Raw genomic sequence first — 15,637 nt, 5'->3', positions numbered from 1 at the left:
CAAATTAACTTTCAACAGACAGAAAATCTAAAAGGAGCATCAAAACAGAGCCCAATCTATATATTTCCCGAAAAAAGTGTTTGATTTTAACATCTTTATTGGTAAAAACATCATACAGATGAAAAACAGGATGTTTCTATATATTTAAGAGTCCTGAAAGAACTCTTATTATTCTGCTTTCTAGATATTCATTATGAATCTTCCATCATAAAAAAACCATCTTTTTACATCCCAACATCTAGATCTAGAAACACCTTGAAGAAGAGATGAGTAAAAACAAAATTCTGTAGACCCATTAAATTATGTAAGATGTATGAAGTGCACAGCAGGATTTTTAACTTATTGTATAAAAGTTTCAGGCACCAAGTGACAAAATTGGTTCTCCTTAAAAGAAAAGGTTTTTTAAAAATTGTGAGCTTTTCCCTTCCAAATCTTGAATACTACCACTGAACAAATTGCATAATTTAATTTATGATCAGGTGACTTCTTTTAGCCCCAAAATGAGTTTTCCTGACACTTATAGTACGAAAAAAAATTGATTAAAATTAAAGTTTACCAACACTTCTCATTCAAAGAAGTTAAATTACCTTATGGAATCCATTTAGGTCAAGGGTTTTCAACCTGTTTTTAATTAGTGTACCCCTTCTGGTGGTGGCAGGGGAAGGGAGGGGCACCACTTGCATGCAGCAGCTGCTGCCACCACCCACCACTTTTCCATAGCTGGTGGCACATGCGACTCCGTGGCTGCTAACAGGCCTTACACCCGGCCAATCACGCACCGCTCTTTCACAACTCATGAAGCCACGCGTCCAACCAGCCGTGGAAAAGCAGCATGCAACAGCAGCAGTGTGGGGTGGTGGGTGGCCACCTGCGAGCACCCCTGTCCCACATCCATCTGCAGAGGGATCCCTCCTCACCATTGGCTATTGGCTGAGGGTGGTGGCCAATCAGGAGAATAAGCTGCGGTGGGGAGCAGGAAGGCGCTGCAGTGTGCTGCATGGGACTGGCAGCACCCAGCGTGCCCCTCCTCTTCCCCCAAGGAAGAGGCAATGTGTAGGAACACACCGTGGAGATGCCGCCGGTGCCACGCCCAGGGTGCACTTCACCCCCCCCCCACCCACGTGTACCCCCGAAGACCTTTCCAAGTACCCCTAGGGGTACACATACCCCCAGTTGACAACCTCTGATTTAGGTCAATATAGTTTATATGGAATGGAACAATTACTGCCAAAACTTTTTATGTACTTCTGTACTGAAGGCAATCCTAATAACAGAATTCTGCCTGGCCATTTTTTGGGTATTTTTCTTACTTTTATGCTATGTGTGCGATTCTCAAAATCTATTAATACAGATTTTCAAGTAACACCAACAGAACATCAAATCATTTCTGTGAGTTAGTAAAGAACCAAACTGATATTTCATTAATGCTAACCCATGTCATGCAACCCACTTCAGTAACACATTAGCAAAAGCTATTGCTGATTTCATTAGCAAAGCCATTCTACTGAAATTAATTTTGCACATCAGCATCCAAAATCTAAAACTAATCAACTCAAAAGCAGTATGATTTGTATAGATTGTGTCCTAAACACAAGAAACAGTAATTAATTCCAAACAAGAGGAAAAGTACCATTGGGAAAAAAAAAAGTTTGATTTATTACATCAGGAAAAATAATGAGGCTTAAGAACAAACGCCTACTGGGTCTGGTGACTGGACAAAAATGAGGAAGCAGTGTTTATAGGAGATCTATATGAGACATGTGGGAACTGGACAACAGGATAAAAACAGCAACTGGCAAGGCAGATCAGCACAGCCCCTCATTACAACCTGGACTACTACCTGGTCACACACTCCCTCTTCACCTAACTGAAAAAAACCCAACATTTAAGCAGCAGCTGACAAAATTTAACCATTGCTGCTCCTAATACTGTTTAGAGCCTCAGATATTTCATTTATACATATCATCAAATGATCCTTTACATTTCTTTTATGTTAACTTTAGATTTTCCTTCCTCCCAGAATCCTAATATCTCTTTTCCTCCATCTTTTCCAGCATTACCTTCCATATTCATTTTGCCTTCTTTATTACTTCCCCCCATGTTTTCTTTCATAGCAAAAACAGTTCTTATAATTTTCTTCTCCTTTCCCATGGTCTTTTTCCTATCCTACTAATCTCCTTGCTTCCACTTCCTGAAGGTCTTCCCTCTCTAACCTTAGAGCTGCCCCTAGTATTTTATGTGTATTGTTATTTTTTTTTACTATCCTATGTCACCAAAACATCATAACACATTTATGAAACATTTTAATCTGTTCAAAAGGAAAATGAAGCTGAATTACCTAGATGAAACTGAATCATGAAATTTAAGATTAACAGCAGCATAATGGTTCAATTATTAAATACTGAATAACAAATTAAATATTCTTAACTGTTGGTTAGTGACTTGCACTGAAATGTGGAAGTGATGTCTTATACATGCCAAAATTATTAACCCTAATATACTTCTAATGATTTACTGGGCATAATTTTGAAGCACTCTTCCTCTTGGTTAGATTGAATTCAAAATCATTTATCTAGGCCATGTTTTATCATCAAAAACCATACACATCATTACAAACCTGAATCGTCCCTTTGTGCCAAATTATCAGGAACTCCTGTGATTCAAAATATGCAGATGCACAAATATAATACAACACTTTTACCATTTCATCCTCCCAACCACAACTGAGATTATAACAGAATATGGATAAACTTAGATACGTTATTGCCAATTAGATACTGACCACACAAGTGTGTTCTTGCCCAGAATACTTTTTAAATATTTTTCTTTTGTGATTTAGAGATGCAGTTTGCTATTTAGAGCCTGTCACAAAAGACTCATCTTCATTTCTTGCCATTTTCCTCCAAAGCCCAGTCCTTATTAAATACTAATACCTCATTTAGCCTCTAATTCAGTAATACTAAAAACTTTCAATCAGCTTTCCAGCTTTTTAATCAACAAAAAGCACTTGAAAGATCCCAAAATAGCAGTACCATGTTGCAATGATACCATCTTGTGTCCTTTCCACTGGGACATACTCAAGTGCCATAGTCACGTGACAACAGAAATATAACAATGCAATATTAGTAAGTAAAGCCTCAATTATTTTGTGATCCCCTGTGAATCAGTTTGACCTCTTCTCTCATCCCACACATGGCAGAAAGATATGTTCCTCCTCACTTTCTGGAATCACAGCCAGGAACAGAATATACCATTGGTTTGCCCTCATAATCCACTATCCACCTGCTCATCCCAGAATCAGGTACAGCTAGGTGAACTCAAACACCTGTAAATTAACTATATGGGGCAAATAATGTCAGCAGCACCAGAAGCTGAATTCCACAATTGCATCCTTCAAGGGGAGATATAAATAAACTTCCCTCAAGCTCTCTTATGCCATAACTGAGACCTAGGCCCCAGACATGTTACACTTAAGACGCGATTAACTGGTTAAGATGCAATTAACCTGGCCATATGATCAATCAATTAAACAAGAAATGAACCACAAAGTTATTACACAAACTATGAGTAATTACTTTGTGGCTGGTTCCTATCACACCTTTAATTGAATATGTGGGAGGAGCAAGTAAGCGGAAAGCTTGATTTCAGGTTTTGGTGCTTAGCAGAGCTTCATGGGTATGCTAGACTGTCTTTATGAGATTTTTAATATGAATGATCAGCAGGTTTGGGATAGATGGCAGGCCTATGAGCAGCTCTAAAAAAAGAGTAAGATGTATTCCAAAGGGCTAATAGTAGCAGTAAACATGGGGCAGATGCTATGTGTTGGGAGATGGACAAGAGCAGAAGGGGAACGAAGCAGACATTGGGAGGGTGAAAAAGAGCTGAGGGAAAGAGACAGGTTCTCAGACTGAATTCATGGGGACTGAGAACTGTTGCATTAACATACTATTGTATTAACAATACCATTAACGTGCCAGTCTACAAGGGCTTTGGCTCCAATTGTACTGCCTTTTTTCTTGTTCATGAATCTGTTCTCTAAGTTGTTTAGAAGCCTAGACCATTAAAGCCTTCAACTTAAGTCACCTGCCTTGATTATTTGCCCCAGTCTTCATTGACTCACTGTGGAAAGAGTACACCAGATGTCTATTGCAATTTTTCCTTTTTATAAATTTATCTGGGGCACCCAATTGCTTCTGATAGTCTCAGACCACCTCCTTATATTTCAAATACTTAGTGTCATAGTTTCAACTCTTCTTTCCTTTCTCTCCTGTCTACATGGTACCAATTCATTAATATTTTAATTACCAAATGGAACCTAATTATAATTTAGTAGCCTTCCATTCAGCATTGCTTCTAGTTTATCCTGCTTAATTTCTCCACAATCCTCCTATTTGTGACTATACTGTGAAACATATGAATGCCCCTCAGTTTATTAAAACCTTTCTTATCAATTTCTGTTTCTCCTACAATGGTGGCTAAAACTCTCTTTTGACTTACTGGCTAATCTCACTTCTTACCAAGTATTGCCTGTTCCTGAGTTAGCTCCTGAAACCGTTCACGCAGGTTCTCCAATTCCACAACAAGGCGACGTTCAGACTCTTCTTTCAGATTCAATGCCTCCTCTAGGGCAGCTTTCTCTGCAACATAGCCTTCAATAATACCTTAAACCAAACATTAAACAATTCTTATATAAAGCAGGATTCACTATGACCAAGAGGAACAAACATTTTCTTTTAGTTCAAGTAATGTGACTTGGCCTCAGTTGAAACCACAGCTTGAGAGAGACTTTAAGTAGTTCCCATATGACAATCTGCAGAGTCATTCAATGTACAAGTTATGAATTGTGGTTGATTTTATTAAATTACTTTATCACAACTCAGAAGGAACCCACAGTTTGCTACCAGAACCAGGTTATATATCTTACAGACCAATGACACTGAAGGATCATTAAACTTCGATAACCGCTATTTTTCATAGGAGGGCACGTTAAGTGAGTTATCTGAATAGAAGAAAACAAGTTTTTTCCAACTTCTCTGCAGAGGACTGAAATTTGAAGGACTGTAGTTTGTCAGGAAACAGAAAAAATATCATGATTAGAACATAAAAGAAACACAAAGCTGAGAGACTCAGGAGTGACCTAGGGTAGGACCCATAGGAGGAAAAATGGTAGTCTTTTTGGAGGGTATCAGCCCAGGCTAAAGGAATCTGGCTAAAGGAGAAAGGTGGTGAGCAAACTACATGATCTGAAATAGGAGTCTTACCTGGAACAGAGTCCCAGAAAGGGAAATTCAAATTCTCAAGAGACACTGACCCAATTCTGAAGAAAACTCCAGTGGCAAGAAAAGTAAGATAAGAAATGGTATAAAAGTGTTTTATTGTTCTGCTTGAATCCATGCATTTCTTATGCAACCAAGGAAAGAATAATTGGATTGAAACTAGAAATCTAAATTGTGTTAAAAAAAATTATCCATTTAACCTCCTCTAATTCTATCAGTTAACTGTTTAACTGATAATACATATTTAGTTTAGTGACCTCTGGCAGGAAGGTCCCCAGCCCCTGATGTTTTTACTGTGCGCCTGGCGCTGCAAAGGGCCCAGACTGCTAGCGGGCAGCTGTGGCGGAGGCACTAGGGGGCATTGCCCAGATGCAGATCTGCACTTCCTCTTGCCCCCACAGGCAGGGACTGGGGCTGCAGATGGCTGAGGACATCTCCTGTACCCAATTCCCACTGCCACAGGGAGGGAGGTACCAGCCCTCCCTCCCCACCAAGGGGTCAGTTGAGGCCTTCCTGCTACAGTAGCGAGACTCTCTGCCCCGTGGTGGATCTGCCTGGTGTCCCTGCAGTGGCAACAGGTGGCAGGCAATGGGCTCCTTCAGCCTCCTGCTGCATTTATGCTGCCATGGCCTGGACCTGGAAGCCCCCTCCACGCTGCTGGACTGGGCACTCGCCAGCACCCTGGGTGTAAGAGCAGTCCGGTCCCAACAGGTGAGCCTCTGTCAGGCATGCTGCAACCTTCCCCCTCCTGCCCGTGGTGCTGGGGATGCATGGAGCCTGACCCAGCCCTGAGGCAGGGCTGAGCACATGGCTGCCTCAGCCCAAGGAGGCATCACGGCAGCTGAAGTAGGCAACGTCAGGTTTGAGGGGGCACTGCTGGCCCCTCATGCAGTACGCATAGCCCCAAGGCATTCCTGAGGGGCAGTGGAGCAGGAGGGCAGTACAGCAGGGAGCCCAGGGGGAGCATTACCAATAGCGACCTCCCAGGCTGGGGCTGCTGGACCACTGCCCCTCAGGAACACCCTGAGGCTGCACCCGCCACAAGGCGCTGGTAGCAACCCCTCAGTCCCGACGCTGTCTGTTCCAGCTGCCATGGCATGGTGGGAAATGCAGGGAGCCCATTTTCTGTTGCCCACTTCCCTGCCCAAACCCTGCCACTGATGCCTGGCACCTCCCTCCCCATGGTGGCAAGATCTGGGCACAGGAGAGCTCTACAGCACTAGCTCCATCCACAGCCCCAGCCCCTGATCCTGGGGGTCAAGAAAAGCCATGGCTCTGTAGTGGCTCGGCTGTGCCCACAGCCCCATACCTGCTGCCCATGGCTCCTCGCTAATGGCCCTTATGTCTTCACAGGCGCACAGTGAAGATATGAGAGGCTAAGGCCATTCCTGCCAGAGATCGCTAAACAGTAAATGGTAAGCAGTAAATAGTATAAATAAAACTGTTGTTTAACCACTTACATCCCTACTTGAAACCTATGTTAAATCTACATGTTATATGCATCAGTATCATGTCTTTGATAGAGTAATCTAAACCAATGTACCCACAAAGCTGGCATTCTGGGAAAGAGCTTATGCATTACTATGGAAACTGGGGGAGATGGCACAAGGCACAGGGCCAAAGCAGTAGAAACAGGTCTCAGCTTTTCAAAGTGGGAACTAAACAAAGGAACTGCACCAAAGAAGGATGTCTGGAGCAAGAGCCTGGGCTTTGCTCACAAAGAGGAAGCTTAAATGCAAACAGACATATTTGGAGATGGTTGAGGGGAGCTGGTCAAGTTTGGCATCCCTGGCATACCTTGTCATCAAATATTGCTTTTAATGTCATGTTGGGACTGTCTACAAATAACAGTGGATTTTGCTAGTTAGGAAGCCAAACATATCCACTTCTCTGTTATATAAAGCAACCATTTGGAGCTAAGTGGGAAGGCAAAATAACTTTAAGTTCTGACATTTTTTTGCATAGACTATCCACCATGAGTACAAGACCAAACATTGCTCTACATCAGCAAGTGTAATCTTGATGGAAAGAGGTAAACGCCACCTTTATGAAAAGAGAGAATATGTTTTAAGTGGTTCAGAGATTTGGAATACAAAAGGATGGATCCACAAGTAGGCAAGGCAAGCAAAGAAAGCATAACACATAGTCATAAAGTTCACAGTCATAAAGTTCATAGTCATAAAGTTCTCTTGCAAAGCAGTCTTTTTCAAATAAGCATGTGAAAATCAAACGATACCTGAAAATGCAGGATCAGTTTTGTTTCCTTACCTTCTGCTTTATGAAGCTTTAGTGCCAGTTGATTCTTTGCTTCACTCTCCTCATTTAGATACTCCATTAGTTCCTGGTGCTGACCAACCACCTGGGCAGTTTCCTGATTTCTACGGCTAAATTCTTCCTCAAACTGAGCGTGAATTTCATGAGTCTTCTCCAACTTAAAAATAAAAACTATATTGTAAGATCCAGAACACACAATAACTATAATAATACTGTGAGCTCTGATAAAAGGAAACTTGGGAAACTTCTTAAGCTCTTAATGTGTGAATGTATTTATCCAAATACTCCTATCACAGTAAGTATTACAGCAGTAATTATAATTTCATAGTTGTAAGGGGCTGAAAGGGACCTTACAGATCATTGGGTCTAGCCCCCACTCCACTTGGGCAGGAAAGACTGCTGGGATCAGATGACCCCAGCACCAAATTACAAAGAGGTCTGCTATGTATTCTTAACAGATTTTACTACAGCACTTGGTGTTTTAGTACTTTTGTAGCCTACCAACTTTGAAGCTTTAAAACACCATATTTCTATACGATCCAGTATCTTATGACTTGATTCTGTTCTCAGTAAAATTAGTTTTGCCGCTGCTTCTGATGAAGTCAAAGTGAGCACTTTTCTGTGTATTGCTTAACTCAGTATAAAATTCTCAATATGTCATCACTAAAATGCTTATAGGCTTGCTTGGAACTGCAGAGTAGGCTTGCTCTGCAGTACAGAGTGGAATGGGGATATCCCATACTTCTGAGCTTTGCTGGTTCCCACATGGGGCCAGGAAGGAATTTTCCCTGTTACTGTTTGCTAGTGGTGTCTGGAGTGTTTTGTTTTGCCTTCCTCAGAAGCATTGGGTGTTAGCCACAACCAAAGGTATGGATTTTTACAAACTCTTGATGGGAATTAAATAACTCAAATTCCTGGCTAGAGGACTGTGCTTCTCATTCAGAGTCAGACTCATGGCTTCATTTGGTATCAAAAAGGAATTTTACACCAGAGTTAGAAAGGCTTATAGCTGTGTGTTAAGGCAGGTGTGTGTGATCTGGTCTTACTTGTTTAGTTGATTCTGTAACTAACTCCAGAAGTTTTTCGACAGCAGTGCGCAAACGGTGACAAAATTTCGGGATCATTTCTTCATTTTCAAAGGCAAGATCTGGGTTCGCAAAAATGCTTTCACATAAGTACTGGCTCAGTTCAGACCCCTCATCAGTTACTGCAGACACCTGGTTGTGTTCTGTAAGAGTCACATCAAACAGCTCACCTATCAAAAATAATTTGGTTAATTAGAAACAAACTTACTCAAATTATTCTAGAACTAGCCATTCATTACACAACAGTTTGGTGTTACTCAAACAGTGATATTGCTTGAGTCTGAGTCAATATGCTGAACACATCAATACAAATATATTCTTTAATGATTAAATCCTGACATACTCCTCCACAAGGATTTGAAGATATTTTTGAATGGCATAAAACCACTTGAAGATCCCCAACAACAACAGTTATACCAGTAATGAATTTGGACCAAGTAAAAATAAACAATCTTAAGATGCAGGCAGCCTATCTATAGTACTTCATGCTGTCATATCAGGGGTGGGCAAAATATAGCCTGCAGGCTGGATCCAGCCCACCAAGGGATTTTTATCTGGCTCAAAGCAGGTCCCTCAGTCCTACCCAGATGAGAAGTAGAGGGCAGCCCAAGCTGTGGTACATGCAGCCGACTGCATCTAGGCACACAGCAGAGTTGGGGCAGTGTGGCAGCCAGACGGCTTCTTCTGGCTGCCACCACCTCACCCAACTCCACTGCATAGGCATCCCGGTTCATCCACCCCACACCCACCACCAGGGTCACTGGACCGGGCAGGCAGGGTCTCCACAGAGACTGGCCTGGAACCTACGTGGGCAGGATGCGCTCAGCTGGACATATCCAATAGGGCCACGTGTGGCCAGGGAGCAGCAGCCAAGAGTGGGATGGACAGGGTCAGGATCTTAGGGTGAGTTGGGGCTGAGGTCTGGTGTAGACCCATGATCCACTGCCCACACATCCTTGCAGTTCCACAGGCAGAGACATGCCAGAAACAGACTGTGGCTCTGCCCCAGGCCCTGGCCCCATGCTGTCACTGCTACAAGATCTTGGCCCTAGCCCTGGCCTTGCCCAACCATCCCACTCCCAGATGCAGCTCCCAATCCACCCATGGCCCCATCCCATCTACCTGACCCCATCCCATCCACCTGACCACACTCTGACCACAGGGATCCCATGCTGGTCTCCATGGAGACCTTAAGGTCAGGGCTGGGATTGCTGGGCGGTGACAGTACAGGGCTGGGTACCAGGGCAGAGCCACTTAGGGAGTTTTGGTGAGCAGGCGGGGGGTGAGTGATGATCCAGCCCTCAACAATTCACCAAGTATCCCTAAGTGGCCCTCCAGCCCAAACAATTGCCCACCCTGTGCTATATACATATATGTATACATACACACAGATCCATGTCCCAGTGCAAGAACTGTTTAGCCATTCATTGTCATGATTCAGGCTGGCTGGTTATGCTACTCTAGAACAATGTTCATGTTCTATAAAGAAGCTGAGAAGCACTACTTATATTACATATAAAAGGACCTGTCCAGCCGTACATGGCCATAACGTGGATCATCACAGAAAGACAATTTAATTAGGAGAACATTGGAAAACTCCATCTTAACTGTGGTGAACCCCACTGGATAAATACGAATGCACTGTCATGCAATATATCTATAAGTACAGCTTTAGCAACATTATAGAACAGCAGCTTTAAGAGAGGAAAAAAAACCCCACACCTCCAATGTTCTATTATCAAGTTGATACTCACTCTTTTCCATGTCATGCTTCTCTTTAGTTTTGAAGTGCTGCATGAATCCCATTTCTTCCATCAGACTACGGCTTTCTCTAGAATCTCCAGATGCCAGACTGTCATCAAGGCAGATACCAATCTTCTTACAAATAAGGTCTTCTGTGGCTATTATGGCTTTTACTGTTTCCATAAATGATTTCAAAAGTCGCTGGTAGGAGTCTTGCATTTTTTGCCTAAAATACAATATATTGCAAAATAGAACGTGCTTGCATTAGTTATGCTCAAAGGGTCATGTTCTAACAAGTTAAATTCAAGGCCTCTTTGCAGGATTGAAAGATAGTGTCACTGCATGTATTCTGTCACGTTCTGAGGTTTACCAACAAAAAGTCATGTGAATTGCAGAAATACAAAATATTTTCCTAAGGGTAGCCACAGTCAAAGCCTATACAGCCCAATTTGACCATGTGTGTCACAAGCTTTCAAATGTGAAATAGCTGTTTAGATGTTTATACACTGTGGTGCTAACTGAGACATCATAAGATAGTTGTGAGCTACACTGTATAATGTTTCTAAGAGTCACAGTCAATGCTTTATAGGGCAATAACTCAAAACAACTTCAAAATCTGGCAAATTAAAATTAAGAAAGTATAAGCATAAAAACAAATTCCAGCAACTTTCAAACATTACTTATACTAAGTTTAGGAACCTAAATTAAACTCACCTGTACTGATGCACAGTTATTACCAACACCATGTGTTTGTAAATGTCAAAAGAAATCAACTGTTTGACACTTTCTACTGAAATGTAAATGTACAGAAGCTGTACGGTGTTTCCAAGGCTTACCATAACATACAGTACACTTATTCTTACATTAATCACCAATGACTTCTCTACAAGGTCCTAAGAATATTTCAGTGTAACCAGATGTAAACTGTAAATGGTAAGAATCTATATTGCTCCTCCACATACAGCCAGAAAAACCTTAACTTTTTCTTTTCAAACTGAGCTGATCTGTATGTCTATAAAGTATTAATATCACAGCTAACAAAATTGGTGGCAGGATGCCAGTTGACATTTTCAAGGTTCCCAAGACTAACATTTTGGCAGAAAAAAATAAGATAGTCTAAGCCACATAGGTTTATTTGGCAATTAGGAAACTGGCCAATATCCCAGCGGTCAGCTAATCCTGCAAGTACATCAGTCAGCTGTTGGCAGAAGCCCTTCTCTCTTCTGCAGGGGTGAAGTAACTGCTGGCAGAGACAAGGATTTCGTTGCCATAGGAGAGCTGTAAGAGCAGAGGCCCAAGTGGTCTTGATAAGGAACCTTGAAGCATGCAGCAGACTGTTTAGTGCACAACATGCATACAGCTTAAGGAGTTGTCAGGTAAAGCATGAGCTACCTTTAATATGGAAAGCAAGCAGTGCCTTTAACATACAAATCAACAGAATTCAGCAAATGGCTGCTCACATTACCCTGGGCAAGTTAAATAGCTTAGCACAGTATAAATGCCTGGATATGTTTAAAAGAGAATGGCAATATTGTCATTCCCCTATGTTTAGTTTAATTTGACATAGTTGCTTTTCTTTTATGAAAACCCAGATATAAAAACACTACTCACTATATGTCCCAAGATGTACTAACCTTTCATTCTGGGATAGGTCAATATCAGATCTCAGCATAGCTACTAAGTTCTCTCCTTCCTGGTTCTCTCTGTCCCGCCGCCGTAGGAGAGTCTCCAGCTCAGAGTTAGTTTCCTCAGTCTCATTACTCAAAGACTGCACCTTTTTTTCTAACTATGGGAAATGTAACAATGATGTAAGAGACAGAAAGCCAGTCATTTTCACCAAACAAGTAACATTTTACAAGTGAGCTTATACTGCATCACAATTTACAAAAAACTAACAGAAAGTAGCAATCTATTAAGTCACAAACAACTCTGGAGATTGTAAGTGGAACCCAAGCGTCCAATACCACTGGAATCAAAAGGAGTTCAAAAAGACTAAAAAGTGGTAGTTTTTCTTTTTTCCATTTCTAGTTTGTTTTTTAAAGACACCATTACATGTACATGCATAGTCCCAGGACACTGAAGTAAATGTTGGCAAGATTTTATGCAAAACATCCGAATGTCGCTCTTCAATTAACTTTTGCATTTGTTTTTCTCCATTCATGCTTCAAGTACAGAAATTAATGCTGTGGCAGAGTTATCTGGTGAAGTGCACAATCTTCAAAAGTGAAACGATTCAACCAGAATATATCTCATCCAACCATCTTCCATTCTTTAGGCATGAAAACCTTTTTGTCTATAAAACATCATTTCTTCTTTGCTCAGTTCACTTCACTATGTTCTTTATAAAACAAACAGCATTTTTTTCAACTCCACACAGAATCTAGAACATTATCTGCATTAATAATGTTCCAGTTGATCACCTGAACAGAATATAACTATGGCAACAACTCTGCATCAATGCAAATCAAGTACTTAACTGAACTGGGGGAGGGCAAGAAAAAGGTATTCCATTACTCTGCCAATATTCTGCCAGATTATTCATTAAACATTGCATGAACAGCATGAAATACTAACACATCTTTTTCAGTAAAGGAAGTTCTTGAAGTTACTTTCCAGCCAGAAAAACAAGTTTCATAGCAGGAACGTTCTGAAATACTATTTCTACATTTTCATCCACAAGATTAGAATAAAACCTGGTATTTCCTGAATCATTACAAAGCAGTACCACAATTAAACTTGTATTTCATCCTTTTTCATTTCTAATCCTGACATCCAAGTTTCACTTTTAAACCAAATAAAACAAACTTACAAACCAAATAATTTACATTGCACTTAATTGGGCAATTTAGGCACCTCAACATACACAGCCTGCTACTGTCTTCTAAAGTTTCGGGTTTAGGGAGAAAAGGGAAGGGGTCTTGATTATATTTAGAATCATAGAGAATTAGGGTTAGAAGGGACTTCAAGAGGTTATCTAAGTCCACCCTTCTGCTCAAAGCAGGACCATCTCCAACTAAATCATCCCAAGCTGAAAGCTTCTCTGCAGGAGTCTTCCAAATGATCATGGTTAATCTATAAATTAGGCTTGGATCCATGGTCCCTGACTATGCATGTCTGCCTTCCCCTATCCCATGAACAGGTGTGGATAACTACCATGGCAACTGCTTAAGATTGCCACACATGCTTCCTTTCAATGCACAGAAACAAAAGGATTACTACAAAGTCTAAGCAGCCAGTGTTTTGGCTTCATAATGTTACTGAAGTTTGAGATTCAGACCTCACTCACAGTCCTTTCACAACTTACAGTGTCAAATGGATGCCTTTTACTACACTGACTGCAAAGCTACCAAGGAAAATTTGCAACATGAGCTAAAAAAAGAATACAGAATACATAGCAGCCAATGATTTTAAGATTCAAGACAGCAGCCTTGATATTCCCCGATAAAGGCAGATGAAGGGGGTATGAACCTTCTTCCATTATACCCCTCAAAAAATTCATAAAATCTTATTTGCCAAGGGCTCCCCCGATGCATCTAAATCCATCCTAAACCTCATGCATCTTGCCTATAAGAAACAGAGGGCAGTAAAGTAAGCAATTTTAGAAGAACAAACTTAGCACAATACTCACCAGCCGCTGACCCTCCCCCCCCACACACATATGTATTGTCACACTCCTTTCCGTGTAACAGGGAACCCCCTTTGTACATTGCCCTTCTGGACACTGATATAACAGAAGCCTCTTCTTGCCAGCACCCCCACCTTCTGTGCATTTCTTTTTCCTTCTAAGTATTGGCAGAGACCTAGCACATGCATTGCATGAGTGTGGCAAGACTTGGAGCAAGCCAGAAAGCTGAAGTGGCTTTCTGTAGAAGAAACCCGCAAACTACATCTACACATTAGTTGAGCCAAGTGTCACTAAATAAAACAAAAGAACTAAATCACCCACTCCAAAGCAAAGCCTGTAAGATACAAGACAAGCCAAGGTACATTGAAAGCATGACTGTAAATATATCCTGGTGAATACAATCCCCTTTTGATTAAGACCTATTTCCCAAAGCAAACTTCCCATATCTTTCTAAAGTTTTATGCTAAATCAGTCTATGTGGCTACATCTAACCTAACTCACTTACTGTCCCCAGTGGCCTTTGATCCTCACTACCTCACACTGCATTTTTATACATTTCTCACAGTGCCTTTTATATTTTACCTGTCTCATCTTTGACCTGGTATTCTGTATTTTATGTTTTATACCTTTTAACAAGTGTATTTTTTAGAGTAAGTCATACCTTGTATTACCAAAAATAATTATCATAAGACTGCACTGGAATTGTATTGCTGTATTGGGCTGGTCCCCGTCCTCCCGCGTAGAATGCGATTATGGATGAATCAGTAGATAATTGAATGACAAAGCAAGAGCTTCTGGCTGTTAACTGACAATAGCCTAGCCACAGGAACTTACAATTACAAAACTCTACTCTACAAGCCATTTAAAGCTAATCAAGCAACCTGGAACCTGCAAGGACACAGCCATTGAGTCAATCTGGTCAAGGGTAGACTCTCAAAATTACATCAATCAGTTGCAACCCCCAATGACTGTGACTGACAACTGTCAAGAACCACGTGGGAAAGCAACCTCCAAATTAGACAGCCAAGATGATGCTGGGGGATCACAGAAGTCTGCCAGAAAGGGATAAAAGCCAGTGAAGCATGACCCTCAGTGATGCCCCCCTCATCCAGCACCCAACCTATTGAGACAGGAGGACAAGTAGGCAACCCTCTTCTGGAGAAGACATCACCTTGGAGGAAGCTGACCATTAACAGCAGACTCCAGCGCCCTGGACAGGGATAAACCAACGTCAGTGCTACACTACTACAGCAGCAATTGCGTGTGCAAGTATGCATATGTGTGTGTGTTCAGGTCGTTAGTACCTCTCATAACTCAAAGTTTGCCTTTCAGATTTTATTGGTAACTTCACATGCCGTGCAATAAATTAGAGTTTATTATGATCCTGAGTTAGTCCTTTGTAGCCAATATTCCTATAGCCCTTACTTCCATGCAAACACTCTTGTGTTTGTTTTTTGTGAGATTCTTGTTATATTTCACCAGATGCCAGAATATCATTAACTATAATATAATCTAAAGAGATTTTTAAAAGTCACTAAAAATAATCGGGTTTACAAATTCATTTTTACAGAAGTCATGGCCACACTGAACCAGAGCACCGTACTTCAGTGGCTGGAGAAAACATTCCTCATAGC

At 41.3% G+C, this 15,637-nt stretch overlaps 1 protein-coding gene across 9 annotated transcripts in view; it reads right to left on the bottom strand.

The window, feature by feature from the left end:
* The window catches only part of PCNT (pericentrin), a 135,782-nt gene that overhangs the window by 55,875 nt on the left and 64,270 nt on the right, over positions 1-15,637 (bottom strand). For all 9 annotated transcript variants that reach the window (XM_019553909.1, XM_019553910.1, XM_019553914.1 and 6 more), the window contains 5 exons: positions 12,013-12,164; positions 10,390-10,604; positions 8,597-8,805; positions 7,545-7,707; positions 4,518-4,661 (listed from right to left, as the gene is read on the bottom strand). In XM_019553909.1, the coding sequence (XP_019409454.1) occupies positions 4,518-4,661; positions 7,545-7,707; positions 8,597-8,805; positions 10,390-10,604; positions 12,013-12,164 (883 nt within the window). The remainder of the gene's footprint in view (positions 1-4,517; positions 4,662-7,544; positions 7,708-8,596; positions 8,806-10,389; positions 10,605-12,012; positions 12,165-15,637) is intronic.

This window comes from Crocodylus porosus, unplaced genomic scaffold, assembly GCF_001723895.1.
Source record: "Crocodylus porosus isolate Cpor-Errol unplaced genomic scaffold, CroPor_comp1, whole genome shotgun sequence".
NCBI lineage: Eukaryota > Metazoa > Chordata > Crocodylia > Crocodylidae > Crocodylus > Crocodylus porosus.
Note: the sequence above shows the minus strand (reverse complement) of the source record. Positions and strands in the feature narration are given on the sequence as shown.